The following is a 23,686-nucleotide window of genomic DNA, read 5'->3' as shown; positions in this document are numbered from 1 at the left end:
TTTTCAGTCTGCATCTGATAATATTTCCATATACCGTGTGCAATTTTGAAAATACCGAAAAAATATAGTAGGTATCAATAACAGTATTTTTTTAAGAGCCTTTATAAACTGCAAATTGTCTCAATAAGCAAGCCAGTGGAAGTAAAATTCAATGGTCACCTCGCTATAGGTTGTCGTCGTTGGGCCAAAATGTAAAGGAGCATAGGCATAGGTTATATGTGGCCTAAAACGTTATATAATGAAAATAAAGCCAAATGTTTTCGTACAATAGTTGAACTAATTGACTTACTTTACGCTCTATTATTTTCTATCTAATATATATTATACATAATATACCTATCGCAGAAACAACATAGCGGAACAAAACGTCTGCATTTGTATCTTAATTCACCTTGTAGATATGTAATCTTAGACCAAGTGGGGCATTTCCATATGTTTCGTTATACCTTGGCCACAAAAATATATTCCGAGAGCGACTGTGAAAATGAATGTATAAGGTCAACCGAGGTAAATGCGTCTTTTATAGATTTCTTCTAAACGGAACATTTTAGAACTATTGCAACCCTCTCTGTTTGAAGTGTGGTCACTGAACTTTTAATGCAGACGGCTATAATAGTTATAATATGTTGCGTTTCGAAGATATCTTCAAACCACGCATTTACCACAAGAGAAGCATTTACCTCGGTTGGCCTTAACTGGCGATGGTTCCAGCGTTCATGATGGCCAGGAAGAACGCGCTTAGCGGTATCGGTAAAAGCGTGACGCTGGCAATGTGGCCGTAAAAATTGAAAGTATGATGGCGGTTACCGAGACAAGTTCCAAAATATTGCTCGGAGTGGCCAAACAAGGGTTGACCGAATGGGGTTGGCAACTGTCAAAGGTTTACATAGATAGCGCCATCATAGCTTGCCCCTTTTTCTATGAGATTTGGCTTAAAGGGCTGGCATCCAGGGCATTAAAAAGACTAAAATTTGACACAATTCTAGGGATTGACAGGGCAAGCTATGATGGTGCCATCTGCTAAATACTTCGACCGGCCAACCCCATTAGCTCAAAACATATATGTTTTTCGTGGCCTGAACGAGTCAAGGTGTGACGCCCCTTAAACACGCGGAATGGCAGAATAGGATCCGCGGAGCGTATCTCCGTCGACCTTACATTAAGTCATTTATTTGATAGTTATGTTGATGCATGAGTAAAAAAAAATGATGAATCTCTAGGCAATATTAGATTATACGTATTGCTTAGCTTAGATAAAAGGTGGGTGTTGACTCGTGCCAAAATTATGCGAATAAGTAAACTAAGTCTGTCTCTAAATTAAATAAAGTAGTTAATAGTTTAATCCCGGTAGTACAAACAGCAACACTCTTAACTGTCCCTCAGTAGACCTTATGCTTTTGTAATAAGGACTCACATTGAACGTGGTATTCTTTGTCAGGCGCCCCGCGACTATAGCGCCGGCCGAGCTGCCCCCGACAACTATAAAATCGTAGTCAGGAGCGACGCCAGCGACCGTTTCCACGGAGTGTACTCTTCGGCATGGATCGTTGATGGCGGTGGTCCTTGAGAACTATTACTACTATATGAAGAGTAATAAGTATGTAACCAATGTTACCAATGTAAGGACTCACATTGAACGTGGTATTCTCTGTAAGCCGCCCCGCGACTATAGCGCCGGCCGAGCCGCCCCCGACGACTATGAAGTCGTAGTCGGCAACGACCGTGTCCACGGAGTGTACTCTACGGCATGGGTCGTTGATGGCGCAGCGCCCTTTGATGTACTTCTCAAGGAGCACCATGAACAATACGGCGCCGCCGTAGAGCGGAGCGTCAGCTAGGGCTGAAGGGGAGTTTTCCAGGGGACATTGGCAGATCTGTGGGTAATAAAGATTAATAAAATAATTTATTATGGACATTTACATACATATAAGGGCAGAAGAAACAAAATTTACAACACGACATGGATCCAACTCAGCATAATGTCATGCCTAATAAGACATTTTAAGACCCAAAAGTTTTGTAGCTGAGACATATGTATAATCTGAATTAGTCGTATTAATTTAGAACCTCAGATACTACAAAATCCATAAATACTATAATTATTTTTAAGCAAACACATTCACTTACCTCAGGTGACAAGAACGACATTTTGACGATAGTGTATACGCCAACCGCGCCAACTAATAAGTGAAAAATAAATGATTACCTTATATAATTATAACGACAAATAACAAAAATGATAGAACATGCTTTTAGGATGGTGAGTCTTACTTTACTGGAAACGCATAATGACAAAGAGTATTTAATAATGAAAAATTCCCATGGAAAAATAAAAGATTGCACAAAAAATTACTCTTCAAAAAAGTTGACTTTTGGCTTAAGCACTCCTAATTACAAATACAAATACGTATACAGCTAATAGCTTTGCTGACTGTACCTACACAATGTTTGGCGCGTCTTATGAAAGATTAATTTAATTTACCTAAACCTAATGAACTGGTAATACCGCCTGTTAACTAAGAACCCTTATACAGGGTGCCATTTGAGTCGTGATCAGTAATATAATATGTTTATCTAACTCCATAAACAACGAGCAATTTAATGCCCCTACTCTTACTAAAATCAGACAAGATTTTTTTTATTTTTTGTTTATTTTTTGTCATTTATTTTACTTTTATAAGTGGATTTAGGATATTACAACGGCTTATTAAGACATTTAAATTAGTAAATTGAATCGCCTCTTTGAATCGGAACTGTCATTGACATCAATTTTGTCATTTGTCCCAGTTAGAAATAAAATTTACTTAATTTTTCATTTGAAATATCTTACAAAGCTGTTTAAATACCACATTGCCACTTGTAAAAGTAAAATAAATGACAATAAATAAACAATAAAAAAAATCTTGTCTGATTTTAGTAAGAGTAGGGGCATTAAATTGCTCATTGTTTATGGAGTTAGAAAAACATATTACTACTGGTCACGACTCAAATGGCACCTCGTAGGTATCTTTTTTCGTCGATTAATTATATTAAAATTTAATTATAATAAAAAATTAATGATTGAATGAAACAAATTACCATAAAAATAGCTGCAGATAGTGAATAGCTATGCTTATCAGAGGTGCCTACAGTAACGTATAATTAGTAATAAATTCTTAAAGAAGACAGCATCAAAATTAAATGATAAATGGGGAAAGGCATATTCACAAATAATTTTCTGGCTGAAAGTTAAAGTCCAAATTTCTGTAATAAGAGCCATATCCATAAGAGTCAGAGGTACGAGACGACGTGTCAAAACGTTTGAATGCGAAGACGGAGCAGGAATCCTCTACTGAAAATTATACTGAAGAGTGAAGATCCCTCAAGAAATATATATACCTATATATATTTTATGTAACTCTTACTGTCTCCTCCATATATTGTTTACGTCGAAATAAATCATGATCATTTTACTATAATTAGTAATTTATATGTTCAGCTCTACCACCTGCCACCCTTACCTACATTAGGTAGTTGGCACTAAAACAGCCTGTAGGAGATGCATCACTAATTAAAAAAAAACCAGCCAAGTGCGAGTCGGACTCGCGCACGGAGGGTTCCGCACCATCAACAAAAAATAGAGCAAAAAAAGCAAAAAAACGGTCACCCATCCAAGTACTGACCCCGCCCGACGTTGCTTAACTTCGGTCAAAAATCACGTTTGTTGTATGGGAGCCCCACTTAAATCTTTATTTTATTCTGTTTTTAGTATTTGTTGTTATAGCGGCAACAGAAATACATCATCTGTGATAATTTGAACTGTCTAGCTATCACGGTTCATGAGATACAGCCTGGTGACAGACGGACGGACGGACGGACGGACGGACGGACGGACGGACAGCGGAGTCTTAGTAATAGGGTCCCGTTTTTACCCTTAGGGTACGGAACCCTAAAAAACATGAAGGTTCTTTTATTCTTTATCTCTTCATGAGAGCCTGCTATATTGTTATATATTTTTTACCGTTAAAATTAAAAAAAGTTTAATACCTATTGAAAAACTAATCACTGATTCTGGTAATCACGAAGATACATTGCAGTACTCGACCTTTTACTTTACGTTGACACAAACTGAATATAAACTCGATATTGAAAATACGCCGATGTAACATAGACGTTAACGACGATTATGATAAGGTCCTAAATACAATGAATAAATTAAATACCATCTGTCAATCACAAATTAATGGTAACCGGTGTACAGTCGCCATCAGTTATATCGGAGCGGCCAAGGTGCTCACAAATATCTGAAAACACCTCTATTGTCAAGGCGCTAGAATGCGTGTTTAGATGTTTGGGCACCTTGGCCGCTCCGATTTATCAGAGGGCCTACCGCGAACCACGTTCGACGTGTTGCCTCCCTGTCACACTTACGTACGAATTTACGTGGTTCGCGGTAGGCCCTCAGAGCTATCGCGAAAACCGAAATTCGCAAATTTCGGGGACCTCTCTTTTTAAAGTTTTACTCCAATTAATGCGTAATTAGTGTGACAAAGAAAGATGCCTAACAATTTTCGAACTTCGATTTTCGCGGTCGCCCTGATGGTACACGTAATGTTTATTTTAGTCCCTTTGCGGTTCTTTAACGAGGGATATTGATATCTACCGAATAATTATCATAAACTAATTGAAATGCAAGAACAGAATTTAGGTACTTACAATTATTGGCGCTGCGGTAGCCTGATAATGTTTATATTTGAGTAAGTCACATTCAGGTTTCTAAGGATATCGACCTCGGGTCATTCCTCCAACTGACTTTCGTTGTGTTGCACGCAGGGAAAGTATAACATTGAACTCATATTTTAAGTAACTTTGAATATGAACTCCATATTTTAAGGCGAAAGTGGAGGACCCGCGCGAAATCGCCTTTTCATACAAACGTAACTCAATTTCCTCTTTGGATACTTATAAACATTACTGAAAATATTCAATACCTATATTAAAAACGGGTCACATACGTATTTTAAGTCGAAAACGTATATGTCTGTGTATCACGGTGATACACAGACATATACGTTTGTGTATTGTGACACACAGTTATATGCGCTACGCCTTATAGCCCCTACGTTTGATTTTTTTGAATTTTTAATTATGTACCTATTACAAGATTTAGGAGCGTTTAAAAATTTGCATGAAATATGTTTTTTGCTCCTAATTTTTCTATTTATAAAAAAAAATCAAAAAAAGGTCAAACGTAGGGGCATAGAGCAATATATCATGTAAAAATATTTTCTATAATGTCAATATCCAGAGAGTAAAATGGGGATTACATTTGTGTGGAGAATCGGCCGTTCCCTTATGATTTACAGTTTATCTGCATAATATGTTTGTATGGATATACATACCTTTATACTGTGGCTAATAAGAGCGGATACTTAACAGGAGGATACCTAGAATATCCTCCGCTTCCTGTTCAAATAATCCTAATGGTTCAGAATTCGGTGAAATCCATAAACGGACATGTAATCTTTACAATTTTCACATACCGGTAGTCATTGTTCATCACTCATTGAATATTTCATTATACACCATGTCCAAGTAATCTGTTTGCATTTTAAAATGTATTCACGAATGTTTAGGATAATATTTTTATATGTTATAAAAAGTTTATGACGAGCACTTCACTTTAAAAAAAGATATACAGATTTTATTGACTGGAACATTTTTTTGTAATTTTATTAAACCATTTAAATGTTTGATTTGATTAGTTTAAGTAATTATTCGCCCGTATCTCAGGCGACACGCTGTGTAGGCGCATGTTTATTATTCTTAACTATTTTATTCCCTTTTGCGTAAGAAGTTACCTATTTTACAAAACACAGTTGCTCTAATTGTTTAGTTAGAAATTACTCAATTACTGTATAATTTAACGCGTCGAAGACGTTTAGAGCGGACGGAAGGCTTAAGTAAATTAAGCATTATCAACATACAGTCTAATGAGTAGATTACATTTAAACACCCGGTAAATGTGCATGAGTTTTTATGTTAAATAAAACCAACTTATTGAGATAGGGGTTGTGTTGTGATAAGAGTATCACATAATAAGCCAAACCCAACCCAAAAAATAAGCTGCATTCCCGCATATAGAGATATGCGGGAATGCGGCTTATTTTTTTGGGAAGTTCGCGGCCAGGTGCCGTGCGTCCCAAAAAAGGATTTTGGGCCCGATTCGGATTTTTAACTAGACATCTATTAGATATTTATTAGACATCACCAAGATACAACAATTATATTTTTAAGATCTAGCCTGTCAAATTTGACATTTCCGCGATTCTGGAGATACTCTTGAACGATTTCCACAATATGTAAAACATCTTGTTATGTATTTTTAGATCTCAAATCGATTTTGAAACGATCTTAATACAATAATTTAACGTAAAAGTGACGTTGGTTGCCCGAATTGAGCTGCTAAAGATATCTAGTTGAAATCTAAACTACCGGGTATCTAGTACATATCGTATCGTTCTTTTCTCTAGAACGGATCTTGTTTTCCGAATACCGCGGTTTGATTTATTTTGCTACATTTTTGGACATTTTGACGATGACGAGACAATGATTATTGAAATTATTGTTTTACAAGGGGTCAAAGTTGTTGTTTAACAGCTTGTGCAAATTAGAGTTGTAATGTTTTCATTTGTATTTTCCTCGGTATACAATTTTGTGTTTTACTCGGTAGCAAAATTTGCCACCTCTCCTGCCTTGAAACGCTCACAATTCTTGGGATTCCACTCTTTGACCATACAATATCCCTATTTAACTATCTCGGGTTTCCTATTTAACTATCTGTTGGTTATCCCTATTTAACTATCTGCTGATCACCGTGGATAGTGGGCGACGGTATGCCCAAACTTGACGCCATGGGATTATTTTGAAATTGGAACAACTGTTTTGACTAGGCTTAAGTAAGTACAAAACAAAAACGAATAAGTGCCCTGAATTAGGTACTTAATCTGTGCCACGCATAGTGATAAATAATAAATATAGTTTGAACATCACGCGCGGCCCGTAATTCGAATGATTAAAATTGATTTGTAACTTATACAACACGCGATTTGGTATTGTTTTAACAACACAAAAGGTTTTTTGTTTATATATTATATATTTTATTTATTATATCAATTATTTTATTTTAGTTTGCTGAAATTAAACAATTTGAATTAAGGATGAGTCTCGCTGCCATCGAATAAACTTTAACAGCTAATCACGAAGCTTAATGCGTTACGTGTTTTCTTCCGGTTAAGAGTCCGTTCACTAAAAAAGTTGAACAATGTAAAATTGGTAATTTTCGTCTTTGAAATTTTACAGTTTTCCTTTACTAATAGAAATATACAGTAATTGTTCCAATTAGCGCGTTTTCTTATATTTCCTTTTAATAGATTTTGAAAAAGGAATCTCTGAATTAATAATGTTTTTTTTTCCTGATGATCGTTTATGAAAATCCGCGTAAAGTTCTGACTTTAGAGCCTATTTATAAAATTTGAAAAGTTTAGACTGCTAAAAGTGGTGTTGTTGTATTATTTATCTTTAATATATGTACTATATTTGATATTGAACAAGAGTAAATGAAAGTTAGACGAAATCAATTTTCATTTTCAAAACAAGCGGAAATTTTTCTGAAAATCGACTTAATTTCAACGTAGTTTTGATACTTCATTAATCTACAATATTTCCTGAAACTGTTCTTGTACATCATTTTGTATAATTTACCGCCGTAATTTTTTGAATAATTTTTAAAAACTGCACTTAAAATACAAAATTTAAATTTTATCGGAATTAATATAATCGGAATGACCAAAATAAAAATAAATAGTATATTTGCACCTACTTTCAGAACACGGAGAGACTGGGCGTTTGAATGTGGTCTTGTAAAAGGTGACTTATCATTTTCGTAGATTCAGCTTACTTATATAGGTAATTTCTTTCTCTGATTAAATGAAATCTAGCTTTGATTAGATAGCGCATTAATAGCACGAGGTACTGACATGTTTGCTTTAAGCTATTATGGTAATCTCATTTATTTTGGGATAGTTGCGTTGAATTATGTAATGTAATTAAAGGGTCAATTTCTGAACACGATTTTTTTTCTGTCCGTGATGAAAATCGCGGGTTAGCATCAGATAATACTTACCATTTTTTTTTTACATAAAGAAGTCACACTTTCACACCGAGTTCCATATGAATTCACTGATTAATTGGTTTTTAGAGTACACTTAAAAATACCTAAAGGCTCAAATTACTGCTCCCGTGCCCTGTCCGGAATCTACTTTTGAGCATAATGAAAAATCCTACGAAAAATTCTACATTAGTATCACTAATTTAGTGTCAAATACTTAAACTAGATGATATTTACTATCACTGAGCACATACACTATTAACTTCATTGTGGTAAATAACTCGTGATCGATGTTTAAATTTTGTCCGAGCGCGCGAGTACAATTTCGTCGGCAAAACTCACAGGGCTCTGACAGCCGACGTCTGTATTTGAACCGCCTCGTGTCCCGCCTCACCTGTACTGGCAGTATTCGGCTGTCTTTCAAAGCAAACGGATGTACGTCAAGCCGTGGCGTGTTTGAGCAAATCGCGTAAGTATTTTGGAATCCGGGTGGGCGACAATTTTTTTCTAATTTCGATGCCCCTTATAAATTTTATTTTCCACATAGCTTTTCAATAACAATTGTCATATTTAGGAGCCCTTTATGTATCTTTATGTAAGCGATAACATAACAGTTTGGTCAAACACGATTTAAATTTTTGGCGAATTTTTTTATTACGAATTCTAATTTCCGTGCCCTAATTCCCATAGCAAATTTACCTAAAACAGCTGATTAAGTGGCACGGGAATTAGAAAGTATTACATTTATTGTCAACAAATCTTTTATTGGGGGCACTTTAAGTTAATTGGCAATGTTTACGTCATATTATTATTACATTTATGTATATTGGCATTGAATATATATTATATGTAATAATAATATGACGTATATCTTTCTATTTTGCATTTAAGGAAATCTTAAAGAATGCACAAAAATTTGTGAACGGTTTTTTAGTATAAGTACTATAGTACATACAGGGTGGACCCGAATAACCCGGGCAATTTTAATACGTAAGGTAAGGTGGGGTAAGACGACACCGGGGTAAGACTATCACTTGTATGGAATCCTTGTACTGTTAGTCTTGCCCCACCTTACCTTATTCATTGATCATATTATAAAATTAAAATATTATATAAACATAAAACTATTTCTGGAATTATTACATATTATAATACCTGTACCTAAGGTTACATGAAACCAAATGAATCAAATTTGCAATGTTTTTTTTTTTGTAAATTTGACAGCTGACAGCGTATACCGTATAAAGTTTAAATATCTGGGAGACCGAGCTTTGCTTGGAAAACATATACCTACCTAAAAACTCAAAAATGCGCGTTGAGATAACACCTAGCTAGATCGATTTTTCACCCCAAAAAACCCTCATATATGATCAAATTTCATTCGAAATCGTTAGAGCCGTTTCCGAGATCCCCGAAATATATACAAGAATTGCTCGTTTAATAGATTAGTTGTTATAAATTAGCTTTTCTAATATAAGAAAAAATAAATATATATCCTATTCTTACTATATTATAAATGCGAAAGTATCTCTGTCTGTCTGTCTGTTATCTCGTCACGCTTAAACCGCTGAACCAATATCATCTTGATGATATTTGGCATGGAGATAGTTTGAGGCCCGGGGAAGGACAAAGGATCTGGGGGCACGGCAGTGCCGCCGCCAAGTCGAGCAAAACAAAGTGGCACGGCCGTACCATCAAATCTCAATAACATTCTATCAAAATAACATTTAATGCACTTTACAATCCCTTAGTTTTGTCACTGACACAATCACTCACGATCATCATTATTTTAAGGTACTTCTAGCATACCCAAATTTGAAACGTAATTTGGTTTTAGCTTTTTAAGCCAATAAAAATCTAATAATACTGCAATATTAGTCACGTTCTAAAGATCTAATAACTGCATAAATAAGTTTGTAATCCCATAGAAATATATGCGATAACAACGTTACCTTTTAGTTCTTACAATTAGTAGGGAAAGTAAAGGTACACTACGACGTACGATGTGAGTATGAATAAAGATGTGTATACATAGTATCAGTATGGTATGGGTATGATTACCTGAAAAGAAGGACAGCCTACAAAAAGAGATGGGATCCTATCAAAAACATTACATGTAAAAAGATGCAAGTCTCGCAACGCAGTTCTTCTACTACAAAAAAGTTTTGAGATGTAATGGGAAACCAAGTCGGTTATTTTAGTCAGTGCCAGGGGGTATTAAAATCGTAATACTATTAGATACCTTATTAGGGTTCCGTAGCCAAATGGCAAAAAACGGAACCCTTATGGATTCGTCATGTCTGTCTGTCTGTGATAGTCTTACCCCACCTTACCTCATATGTGGTCAAACAATTTTTTGTGTTATGAATTTATGAAGGCAGCATATTCGATTTCTTCAGATTAACTTACACAATAACTTCTTCTCACTGTGCCCCTATTTACTTATTTCTTAGTATCATTTCCTATACGGCCATATACCAGATCATACACCTTGTACCTATCTACATGCAGATACATCATGACACTTTTTAATTTAATGAATAGTTTTGTATGTATGTATGTATGTAAGTAGGTATTGTTTTGAAATATGTACATTTTACTAAGAAAGAGAGATTAGTTGCCATTAAAATCAAGGAAACGATTAGTCAAATACGTAGTTTTTAGTGTATCATACTTTCGTAGATTTGTCGTCCGAAACTAAAATTAAAGAAGGTAAATATGTTCGATGCCGCTTCAGTATGGTTAAAGTACATTATTGTAGATTAAAATATACATAAATAATAGTTTTAACTACCAAAATAAGTTAAGAAAACAATTCCTGTGCCATGTTCTAATTTCCGTGCTAGTAAAATCTAATTCCCATGGACACACTAATTCCCGTGCCCTGACCAAAATTTTAAATTGAAATAACTTTTATAGTTTTATGAATATTTTTACCCCATAAGAAAATTAATGTTTATTATATTTTTTATCAAATTATCAGCATATTTTTTTTTGTGTAATGTTAGTATTTCAAAATTCCATGGGAATTAGACAAAAATGCTCGTTTGGTGAAATTGACCCTAAAAATTATAAAAAGCGACTGCAGGTTAAAAGCGAGTTGAAAAGCATTTTTCTAAGTGTCGAGCAATATGGCGTAATAAAGGCCTGCCTAAACCGGCGGAGTGCAGAAATTTGTGCTTGGGAGAGAGCAGGGGCCCGTTTCTCAAAAGCTTGTAACTTCTAATACAAGTGGAAGTCCCTTTCTAACAAAAGCTGTCAAAAAGTGTCATCCGCTTGTATTACAAGTTACAAGCTTTTGAGAAACGGGCCCCTGCTGCCTTCACTCGTACTGGTCCAATTTCTACTGGTCAGTATTTCAACTTTGTACTGTGCGTGACATTACCTAACCGTTAAATTCTAGGGAGACAAATGCTGTACCTATTCGAAGATAATAATTATAGTATGTACTTGCGTCGTAATTTATACTTATAGAATTATATAAGTCTTGAAAATCGACGCTGGGTTTGGAGACGGTGACCTAATCGCACGCAGGTGCAATTGAGCGGAACGAGTACTTGTCTACTCAAAATATTCAAATAGATAATAATTTTAGACAAATCGATAGAACTTCCGACACACATAGGGGTCTTACAACTATCTTAAGCTTAACTCACAGACAATCCAACCTCTAGACATAACATAGTCGCGCTACCCCCTTTGCCACACATACGGTAGCGTTACTCCATCTTCGAGTCAATCCCGTGCCGTGATTGGTCCGTGTCTTTGAACGGACCAATCACGGCACGGGATTCGCTCACCTCGTCCCCCCGCACCCCCGTATTTTTGGCAGCATCGGTTACATGAAAGAATTGGCCTAAGCTCAGTCTAGAGGTTGGATTGTCAGTGGCTTAACTATATAAGTGTGTACTTGTATAAAGTATGTCTACATGTAGTATATAAGTATTAGGATTAGAGAAAATTGGTGCAGAAGTTTGAAGATCCTCGAATCATTTGGTACACAGAAAGTACTAGTAATTTTTTTTCAAAAATGAAATTTTAATCTGAAAATGTAGAGCTCTCGATGAACTAATTGTTACAGCTTCTGTTACCTCTGTAATTATAAATATAAATCCTTTTTCCCCACTTTAAACTACACACAAAAACACACAAAAATTATATGGTTAATTATGTACTTCGTTGTTTCAAAGCGCTATAACTCAAAATGTTGTCAGAGTGACTAGACATGTTCTTTCCGTGTACCCTTCATTTTCTAGTCGTCGACGGGATGCGAGTACCGTAGGTATATACCTACCGTCGGAAAATTTCTACGTAATAAGTTTTTGGCAAAAATTTAATTTTTGGTACAAGCTTTTATCGCTGACTGTACTTTTCTTACGACAGACAACTAATACTCATCGAGACAATTCTAAAAACCGCTAACACAATTAGGTTGCGTTGTTTCATCACAGAGTTCCTATGGCCACCTCCTGTCTCCATCATCAGATCAGTTCGACAGTAGGTACCATATTATTGTATTGTCATCAGAACTACATACAGCTGCCAATTTTCATGACGCTACGGTCCTTGGAAGATGGTTAAATTAGTTACCTTAGATTCCATTACATAGTTACATACAGGTCGAGAGTTCCTATGGCCACCTCCTGTCTCCATCGTCAGATCAGTTCTACAGTACCATATTATTGTATTGTCATCAGAACTACATACAGCTGCCAATTTTCATGACGCTACGATCCTTGGAAGATGGTTAAATTAGTTACCTTAGATTCCATTACATAGTTAGTTACATACAGGTCGACCTAATAAAAGCTTGTTAAAAACATCTACGTCCCTATCAATCTAATAAATAGTCCTATTAGAGACCTATTCTATTTCCAAGCTTTGGTTCAGTCGCCATCAGATATATCGGAGCGGCCGAGGTGCTCAAAAATATCTGTACACGCACTCTAACGCCTTGACAATAGAGGCGTGTTCAGATATTTGTGAGCGCCTCGGCCGCTCCGATATACTTGATGACGACTGTTCATGAATAGGTGTTATGGTTTTTAACTCACCAGAGGGCTCGATTCTTGTTGAGGTATATTAAATTGAGGAATTTTAAGTTATTAGGGTTGAAGTGGCTTCTGGTGTTCATTACTTCGGCGTATGATGTCCCGGTAGATTTATTCGCACATTGCTTTTCCTTCGTTGAGTAGAACGGCCCACTCCAGTACGTTGTAAATCCGGGTGTGGGGGTTTACGTTTGTTACTAAAATACATACATTCAGTAAATAAAATGTTCTGTAAGGGCCGATACAGACGGACTGCAACCCAACTGCAATTTTTACGGGAAAACTGCAACGTCTGCGTGCAGTTCCCATACTTATGTTGTTTTTTTTGACATTTAAATTTTACTCTAGAAACATTCTAGTATTTCTTATAAAAATGTTTTCATGTTTGACGATCCCTTTTGTGAAATTCTTAGTGTTAAATTAAATTTGTATAATATCTAATATTATTATGGAATAATAGGTAACATCAATAATTTGCTCTGATAATTAGCTTAAGATAATATATTTGTAATAACACTAATAACTAGTTACGATCCATAAGTGCTTGTTGCTAGGTCTACATGAATAAAGTATATTTTGACTTTGACTTTGACTTGACATTTGACACAAGTTGTAGTCGGGCTTACGAAATTTTGAGTAACATAATATTTGTTGTCGAAGATGAAAAGCGAAGCAGATATAGTTTTCTCTTCAGTCTGATTCTATCTGGAGCCTCTCGGCCAGACGATAATCAACTAGACGATAATCAACTAATATAAGACATCAGAGGAGATAATTAATGAATTTTTTTCACTAATTATATCCTCTGATGTCTTACAAGATTATCGTCGGTGCGCTTCCCAAATCTGATACATATGCGCGAGATTGTAAGCAAATGAATAAATATACTGGGTCAACCAAATCTTGTCAGTAAATAGGAACAAAAAAAACTATACTCATCCTTTTCTTTTGGGTGCTAGTACTAGTGTAAGGCAAAGATAGTATGATTCTCTCTGTCTATGTTTGAAATGAGACAGTCCTTTGACAAACTATAGTCGATTGTTCCTGCTTAAACCAGTTTTCCTTGATCTTCTCGTTCCTCACTAACCACTTTCCTTAAGAGCCCATCAACGTGCAAACTAGCGCCACTGCTAAATAATCGTGATTATTTCAATTTAACGAAAGATATTTTAAAAAGCGGCCAAGTGCGAGTCGGACTCGCCCATGAAGGGTTCCGTATTTAGGCGATTTATGACGTATAAAAAAAAACTACTTACTAGATCTCGTTCAAACCAATTTTCGGTGGAAGTTTACATGGTAATGTACATCATATATTTTTTTTAGTTTTATCATTCTCTTATTTTAGAAGTTACAGGGGGGGGGACACACATTTTACCACTTTGGAAGTGCCTCTCGCGCAAACTATTCAGTTTAGAAAAAAATGATATTAGAAACCTCAATATCATTTTTGAAGACCTATCCATAGATACCCCACACGTCTGGGTTTGATAAAAAAAAATTTTTTGAGTTTCAGTTCGAAGTATGGGGAACCCCAAAAATTTATTGTTTTTTTTCTATTTTTGTGTGAAAATCTTAATGCGGTTCACAGAATACATCTACTTACCAAGTTTCAACAGTATAGTTCTTATAGTTTCGGAGAAAAGTGGCTGTGACATACGGACGGACAGACAGACGGACAGACGGACAGACAGACAGACAGACAGACATGACGAATCTATAAGGGTTCCGTTTTTTGCCATTTGGCTACGGAACCCTAAAAAGGGGGCCGCTACGTACTGTATATTACCCCATATAACGTGGGATAAAGGCAGGAAGAAGAAGATTCGCGAACGATAGGTACACGTATTCGCGTAACTATCAAAAATATTTTTTTCCCACAAGATTATAATTAACTATACTTTTTACTTTACTCAGAGACGGGCAGAGGGTGACCCCGGCGCGCGCTTAAGCCCTTGCTACACGGTCGCCGACAAGCCTTCTAACCGTCTGACCTTGGTCTGACCTTGGTCAGTTTTGGTCAAATTTTGTTGGAAACAACTGTCTACACGGTCCGGGACGGACCAAGGCCACGCGGTCTGAAGGCTTGTCGGCGACCGTGTAGCAAGGGCTTTACTTGAAGCCTCACGCCCAACGTCCGAATCTCAGCGTAAAGCTGAATGGCAGAGTCACTAGGGTGCTGTTCGACGGCAAGCAAGCTACCGACGTGGAGTATGTAGACAAGGACGGCGCGATACACACCGTGCGGGCGAAGAAAGAGGTAACCGATGTTTTAACATTTAACAATTTCTCTTAAATAGCACTTTAGTGCTATTTAAGAGAAATTGTTCATTAGTATGAAGATGTGTACTGCGTAGGTACGCATCTTCATATTAACGAGCGATTGCTCATATTACAAAATGCGGTTCGATGTTGATAGATGTGATTCTACCGTAAGAGGAGTTCGCGCTTCGAATTTGACAGTTAATCTAGATGGCGCTTTACGTATCCGTTAGCTGTCGGTTGTTTGTTGGCCAATAGAACTGTCATTTTAGTATCTGCGACATAAAAAGAAAATAGCGCTCCTAATCTCTAATTATGTAAGTATCGTGCCGTATCAGGTGCCCCAACATGCTTCCCCTTCTGTTCTCAATCGTTTTCAGCAAGGATCTCTTTTCCCCTACCAAATCCAATACTTCCGTATTTGTTTTCCTCCCTTTCCAATTTATACCTTCCATTCCTCTCCATGTCCACATATACACATATACTTATATAGACATATGTATATATATATAGACTATAATTGAAGGAAGAATAGGAAAAAAGAGAGACAGAGGAAGGCCGAGACGTGCGTTTTTGGACCAAGCCAAAGGGGCGTTTTCTAAAATAAATATGGAAAACCTGATTCTTTCAAATCTGGACATTCTTGGGCTCATTCTACTCAGAACAGCATTCTCCATCCTTCCATTAAAAAAAGATGTCCCAAAATGTCCATTCCATTACGTCACGTTTTATTATGAGATAATTTTTCACTTGTATGGACGTGACGTAGTGGAATGTACAATTTTCATAAAAAAATTTGGGACAAGTTTTTTTATCATCGGGATTGAATATGCTAGTGATTCTGAGTTGAAAGAACCCAAAAACACCAGGATCTGTGAGAATCGGGTTTTCAATATTTATTTTAGAAAACGCCCAAAGAGAAAATCAACGTAGTGACGTATCAGGAGCTCAAAACAGTGGCAGAGAGAAGAACAGAATGGCGATTACTCCACCGACAAGAGCCAGGCTCTTAAAATTGTGATGATGTGTGATGATAAATCTCTAATTAATATTAGATAGGTAACTTTCGCTTCGTGCAAATCAATAATAAAATTGTGCGCATATATCACATCTGATGATCTACGTAAACAATCTTATCAAAAATCAAATCATGCAGCGTTAGGGAAATTTAGGATTACGTTATCATACAACATAACAACAACTAGGTACTACTTATATTTGCTTAATTTATGTTATCTACCTAGCTTTAAATTCGCCTAGACCTAGATGATGTTTATTTTCTATTGTTTCAATCTTATCAAAACTCAAATCATGCAGCGTTAGGGAAATTTAGGATTACGTTATCATACAACATAACAACAACTAGGTACTATGTACTTATATTTGCTTAATTGGGTTACTATCAAAATTACCTTATCGCTAAACGACCATTTCAGCTAGATGACATAAAAGTAAAATACACAGTCAGCATTGAGTCAATTCAGCTGGACGACATGAAAGTAGAATACTCAGTCAGCAAAGAGTCAATTTAGCTGGATGGCTAAGAATTAGGATGACTAAGTAGCCAAACGTCTGGAAATATAAATAGTCCGTATGATTAGAATACCTAATAAGCCGAAAGTAAAATTATTTGATTGACGTGAACCCAGAACGAGTTAGTAACAAAACGTCATGAAATGTAATGTGTCAATGTGTTTACAATACAAAGTCTGCGCGGGAAGGTTTTAATTATCAAGTGTCATATCAAAATCAAGACGTTTTGCTAACGGGTCGTCTGGCGTTTATTCCATTTAGTAAAAAAGACATTACACAATACAGACTATTTAGCGTTTATGACTATTAAGTAATGAAGACATTCGAAGATAAAGAATTTTTGCTGCTGGGTCATTTTAAATTGTAACATTCTAAGATCCAGACGTTTTGCTAAAGAGGCATTTAGCATTCATGTCTATGTTGTCACAAAGACATAACACAATCCAGACATTTCAGCTATATTGTCCTTTAGCGATAAGGTACATTTGATAGTAACCCGCTTAATTTATGTTATCTACCTAGCTTTAAATTCGCCTAGACCTAGATGATGTTGATTTTCTATTGTTTCAAGTTCATTAGGCCAGTAAGGCCAGGCATAAAAGACAGCCAAAATGATATTATGTGATATAATTTTTGACAGAAACTCGCCGCATAATGTATATGGACATTAAGAGCCCATCAACATGCACACTATTAGCACCACTGCTAAATAATCTTGATTATTTAAATTTAACGAAAGATATTTAAAAAAGAGGGCCGCTACGTACTATACCTTGTATTAAAGTACCTTTTGAATACATCAAACTAGTTTCTATGTTGCTGGATTCGTCAATCTATGCGACCAAAGTTAAAACGGCCATTTTTGTTTTGAGATTATAGATTAACCAATCCAGCAACATAAAAACTAGTTTGATATATTCAAAAGGTACTTTAATACAAGATGCAGTACGTAGCGGCCCCCTTTTTACACGACTGCCCAAAAAAAGGAGTGTATTGTTTTTTAAATATATTTCGTCAAATTTAAATAATCACGATTATTTAGCAGTGGCGCTAGTGTGCACGTTGATGGGCTCTTAAACATGTGGAATGTCGTGTCGCGATGTTTTAAGCGATTTACTCACCCTGATACGCTGTTTATACATACTTTTAAGTCTGTTATATGTTTTTGTTCTGAGAGGTGTATCGAAACAAACCAAGGCTTACATACCTTGCATTTTAACATATTCCTTAGTTGGAACATCGGCGATTTTCCACTTCGGTCGGCCGTAGATAAAATGAGTTGTTGAAGGTATGCCTTTGTGGTATTCCTAGAAATAAAAAAGTTTAGTATTCTTAATTTCTTGTCTGTGTATGATAAGAATCTTGACCAATTTTTTAGTCATCATTTTGCATTACTTTCCGCGAACGGTATTTTCTGTTCTAAACAGCACAACCGACGTTTGAACCTTTGATTGATTTTTGACTGCCACGCATAAAACATCATGTCATCATCATCATATCAGCCTTTCATCGCCCACAGCTGAGCATAGGCCTCTCTTCGAGTACGCCACTTATCCCGGTCCTGAGCCAATCTCATCCAGAAGTGCCCCGCAATCTTCCGAATATCGTTCACCCAACGAGCCAACGGACGCCAGGCACTCCTTTCGTCTGTAAGCGGCCACCACTCCGTTAACATTTTGGCCCACTTGCCATCACTCTGCCTGGCAACATGTCCCACCCAGTTCCATTTAAGTTTGGTAATGACGTATTCGACGTCCTGCACCTGGGTGCGGCGTCGGATCTCGACATAATAAATATGAAAGGTTAAACCGGCAAGAGGCGATCGCAACTAGACAACTTCTGGGTAGAGAAGACAAGAAAAATGAAACATATTATCAAATACTAGCGACCCGCCCCGACTTCGCACGGATTTATACAAAACATTAAAAATGTATACGCTTAAACTATCCTCAAAAAACCACCCTATTGTTAGGTGAAAATGATTCCAGTAGTTTTTGAGTTTATCGGGAACATATAGGTAGACAGACGCGGCGGCGGAGTTTGTGACCTGAAACATTTACTTTTCAGGCCTGAAAAGTAAATGAGCAATTACAACATTCGGAAAAGGAAGATGGCACAGAACCACGTCCAAGTCTCATACAAGGCAGTATTTTTCCACTTCTAAAATTCTTAACTTAATAGCATCGTTCGCAGACGTTTCTGCTTGTTAAAAACGAATTCAAGCCATACCTGGTCCCATATATTCTTTCGTATGATCTTAGGCTCCTGACGGTCGGATCGTGCGGCCTTAGGGTTATAGTCTGGTGGGTGGTACAACATGTCATATGGACATAACGGGACCTGCTTCGGTACCCATTTTGTGTTGAAATACGTGCCTTTTGACACCGGGATAATCATGCCCGTGGCCTCGGTACCTTCTATTTTAAATGACGCAACGGGAGGAGACATCGCCGGATTTCTTTAAAACTTGAATTTTGACAACTTTATTGCGGCAACTTGGAAAATGCTTTTGGGCTTTTGGGCGTATGAAGTTGACAGCTAAAAGGAGGTTATTTAGTTGGCAAGCAGGAAACGGATTAGGCTTATATAACACACGTAGGTATTACTGTAATCTAAATGTTAGCTATTTCTATTTTTTCCACTGGAGATTAAATTGATAAGTGATTAAACAGATTAGGGACCTATATATAATATCCTAAGCGAAAATTTTTGCTGTTTCATAATTTGTCCACAGGAGATTAAATTGATAAAGTGATTAGATTATAATAGGTAATAATATCCTAAGACTTGCCTAAGCCTAAATTTTAGGTATTTTATAATTTTTCCACAGATGATTCAGTATTCAGTCATTTATTGACGGTTGATTGACGGTTTAAAATGATGGTGTCATTGTCTATGTCCAATATGTTTCACTAGAACGTAGTGATTACTGATTATATGTTCTTTGCTATATGGCTGAGTATAGGAGAGATAATGTCCATGATAATGTCAGATGCAGGGCTTGTTAACGTTACCAATTCACATTATAAAGTAACGTTACTTAACGTTAAAATCATAAAAATACCTTATTACCGGTAGTAAATCGTAACGATACTTGATAACTTAACATTATTATAACGTTAGCTAGTTAACGTTAATTTTACCGGTAATTTTACTTTTTATTGCAGGGCTTGTCATTGTTACCCAATTCACATTATAAACTAACGTTACCAAACTAACGTTAACACTATCATTCTTTAAGCTGATATTTGCTTGTAATTTCATACACAATTTTAAGGCCAGTAGACCTACCTTATTGACCATAAATACGGCAGGGCTTCTGTCAAATTGAAATGGAATCAGTCAAAATACATTAAAGATTATTATGTACTAATTTTAATTTTTAACAAGCAGAAACGTCTGCGAACGATGCTATTAAGCTTAGAATTCAAGTCAAGTTAGAAGTCAAGTTTGAGTTCAAGTCTCACCCAAGACAGTAATTTTTCCACTTTTAAATTTATTCTAAGATTATTATGTACGTTAGTAAAACTCAACTTTAATTCTAGTAGTTAGAGTTCATAGTATTTTGTGATTATTCTTTATATTTATCAAATGAAAGAGGTGGTATTCTACTTGTTTAAAATCTTTGTCCAATATGGATTGCGTCTCACTCTCTCATTAAGCAAAATGTGAGACGCAAATACACATTGGACCGAGATTGGACAGATAGAATACCACCCGGCTGTGTCGAAATGTATTTGCCAAAATAAGAAGGTTGCAAAACGTCATAAATTAGTTTGTTAAATATGATGGTATAGCTAATTCGTTATTTGGTCGGTTTATATTAGGTACAGGCGTCTTTGATACAATATACGTCAAGATTATATAGGTTGGATAATGTCTTGATTTATTTTGTGAAATATGGAGGTGTTGCTGAAATGTAATTTAGTCGGATTATATTAAATGAGACACCTACACGGATTTAGAGTTAATAAACTGGATCGAGTACATTGACCAAAAAGTGTGTCCACATGAGAAGTCAAACTAGAGCCCTGCATCTCGTTCTAATTAGGGTGACCATAAGACATCTGTATGTGGGATATTAGGATAACATGGAATATATCAGTAGGGTGTGTCATTTTCTAAATAAAGTGAAATTTTAAATGGTCAGGTTTTTTTTCATTTGTAGTCGGCCTCTTTCGCACTCACTCATGGTATGTTCATAAAGGTAGGCTTCCCTTTTGTCCACTTCAGCTTTTTTTAAGTGTAAGCGTCATTGAAGATCTGTTTAGCAAATATGACGTTTTTTTTAAAGTTGGTGCCTTTTTTCTATTGACGGAAATGTGTCCTACCTATAAAGAATCGATGTCATATATCAATTTGACACACCTAACAAAATATTATGTATAAATGAGAGTCTGTAATGTTTAAGGAGTTAAGCACTTTGGTTTTAAATTTTGGCAATTGAAGGGATGCTTACAAAAACAACATACCTGACTACACTGGTTGATACCTGAAACGATTAACAATGTTCTTAAAAAAGTGTCAACCGGTCTAAGCAGTTATGTTGTTTTTGTAAACATCCCTTCAATTATTCTACAACAAATCTTAAATTAAACATGCCGAAATAAAGACATAAGGTACCTATTATGTTAAACTTACTTTTACATTACCTACGTTAATAATAAGAATTCTGTGAGACCGATTCAAAACGTGCCGACATCATAGTCACCCTAATGAGTTTGACAATGTTGTCTTGTATTTTTATAGTAAAATGTAATAATTGTGGCTTTCTTGTGAAACAATATTCCACAATTAGCAATTATTTCACTCCAACAACCTTTAACACAACATTTCTTCACAATTTTTAAGAAATTTTGCATTCACGTGTTTTGAAGAAATGTCATCAAGTTGGGGATACCAATTAATATTTAAAGTTACTACAAATTCTACCATACTAACATTTAGTTTTTTTTTGCTGTGTATGCGCTTGGTTTAATCAGTTAATAATATTGGCATCATAATTATTTACAAATTACTTAAAAGATATCAGAACTGTAGTCTGAATATAGCACTAAAATTGTATAAGAAGGTAATTAAATTCAGTAGTTTATTGATATAATTTCTACCACAATGGTATCTTTTTAACATTGGCAACATGTGCGAGTGAGACACAGGGCTCGGGTTTTTCTATCTCAAGTGGACCATTTTCTCTAGTCTGGTACGAACAACTTTCTGTCTCGGTGATAAGGTTCAAATTAGTATGGCAAAAAAAGTGACAACTCGCTCCAGTTTAAAAAATATAACTTCATGGACACCTATTTATTGATTTTACTGCTTGCTTATAAAATAGTAGTTTATGCAACAGTGATATAATAAGGGTTCTTAAAATTCAAGGGTCGAAGTTACAAAACGAGACGTAGTCGAGTTTTGTAAAAAAAGACCCGAGAATTTTAAGAACCAATTATGAGCTGTTGCATACATTACTTTTTCTATGACAGCTGCAGCAAAAAAAAAAAAAAAAAAAATAAAAAGTTATTATTTAAAAAAAATTGAGTTATTATTTAAAAAAAAAAAGAGTTATTATTGTAAATGAAAACATACCTCTTTCAATCAAGATGATCGGAACTTGTATCTTTAAAAAAAATAAAGCAGTTGTATTATACTCATAAGATGACTGCTAGCAGTCATCTTATGAGCCTATAGACAAATCATTCAAATGACATTGCTTTAGATATCACTGTCAGTCATTTAATTGACACATTTAAGTGCTGGAGTAGAAAAATGATTAAATTAAATTCGATTCGATTAAAGATAATTATTATTACGCTGCACAAACTTCTTCAATGATATATAACTATGTAGTACGCGCTTATCATTTTAGCCTATTCCATGAATGTTACAGAGAGGCAAAGCCAAAATTAAAAAATATGTATCTGATTTATGAACGTAACTCCTACGTTGAACGGTTCCCGCGCTGTCAACTGTCAATGTCATTGTGTTTATTCATGTTAGCCTAGACCATTAGGGCTTAATAAAATATAACTTTTTTAATAGGAAATAATAGTAAATATATAATAAATATGTGAAAAAATAAAATATTAGTGTACGACAGTCCGACCAATTACAAAATTGGAAGAAAATACAAGAAGATTGAAGAAGAAAATGTTACTTTCGCGACCAAGGTCAAAGGCGGCGTCGTTTCGTGGATAGCATGACTATCCACCCGGACATGTTGCATATCAAAATAAGAATCTAGCAGCATCATCATCTCCATCTCCGCCAGCGGCGTAGAGAAAAAAGCGATTTTCGCGTGGCGTATAAAAAGCAATCTGTGCCCTCCTCGCTCGCCAGCGACCGAATGTACATATCTAAAATTCCGAAAGAAAATAAACGCAAGGTAAGAAATATTTGTTCATGATTTTCGACGTTTGTGCTAACCTGTGCATTCTGGATTTTTTGGAACACTATTCTAGCTAGGTGTATATCTGTCCGCTAACTGCACATGGTGACTGAGCTGTGCACTGCATTCTGGAGCACTATTCTAGGTGCATCTGTCTGCTAACTGCACACGGTGGTTGTGCTGTGCACTGTGCATTCTGGAGCACTATTCTAGGTGCATCTGTCTGCTAACCGCACACGGTGGTTGTGCTGTGCACTGTGCATTCTGGAGCACTATTCTAGGTGCATCTGTCTGCTACCTGCACACGGTGGT

The 23,686-nt window shown here is 35.9% G+C and overlaps 1 protein-coding gene across 1 annotated transcript in view; it reads right to left on the bottom strand.

Moving 5' to 3' along the window:
- Positions 1-19,448, bottom strand: part of LOC134656992 (glucose dehydrogenase [FAD, quinone]-like) — a 31,007-nt gene extending 11,559 nt beyond the window's left edge. The window contains exons 1-4 of the mRNA XM_063512557.1: positions 19,222-19,448; positions 18,200-18,299; positions 2,128-2,180; positions 1,632-1,874 (exon numbers count right to left, since the gene is read on the bottom strand). Coding sequence (XP_063368627.1) covers positions 1,632-1,874; positions 2,128-2,180; positions 18,200-18,299; positions 19,222-19,440 — 615 coding nt within the window. The 5' untranslated portion in view covers positions 19,441-19,448. The remainder of the gene's footprint in view (positions 1-1,631; positions 1,875-2,127; positions 2,181-18,199; positions 18,300-19,221) is intronic.
- Between the last annotated feature and the right edge of the window lie 4,238 nt (positions 19,449-23,686).

This window comes from Cydia amplana, chromosome 19 (genome assembly GCF_948474715.1).
Source record: "Cydia amplana chromosome 19, ilCydAmpl1.1, whole genome shotgun sequence".
NCBI lineage: Eukaryota > Metazoa > Arthropoda > Insecta > Lepidoptera > Tortricidae > Cydia > Cydia amplana.
Note: the sequence above shows the minus strand (reverse complement) of the source record. Positions and strands in the feature narration are given on the sequence as shown.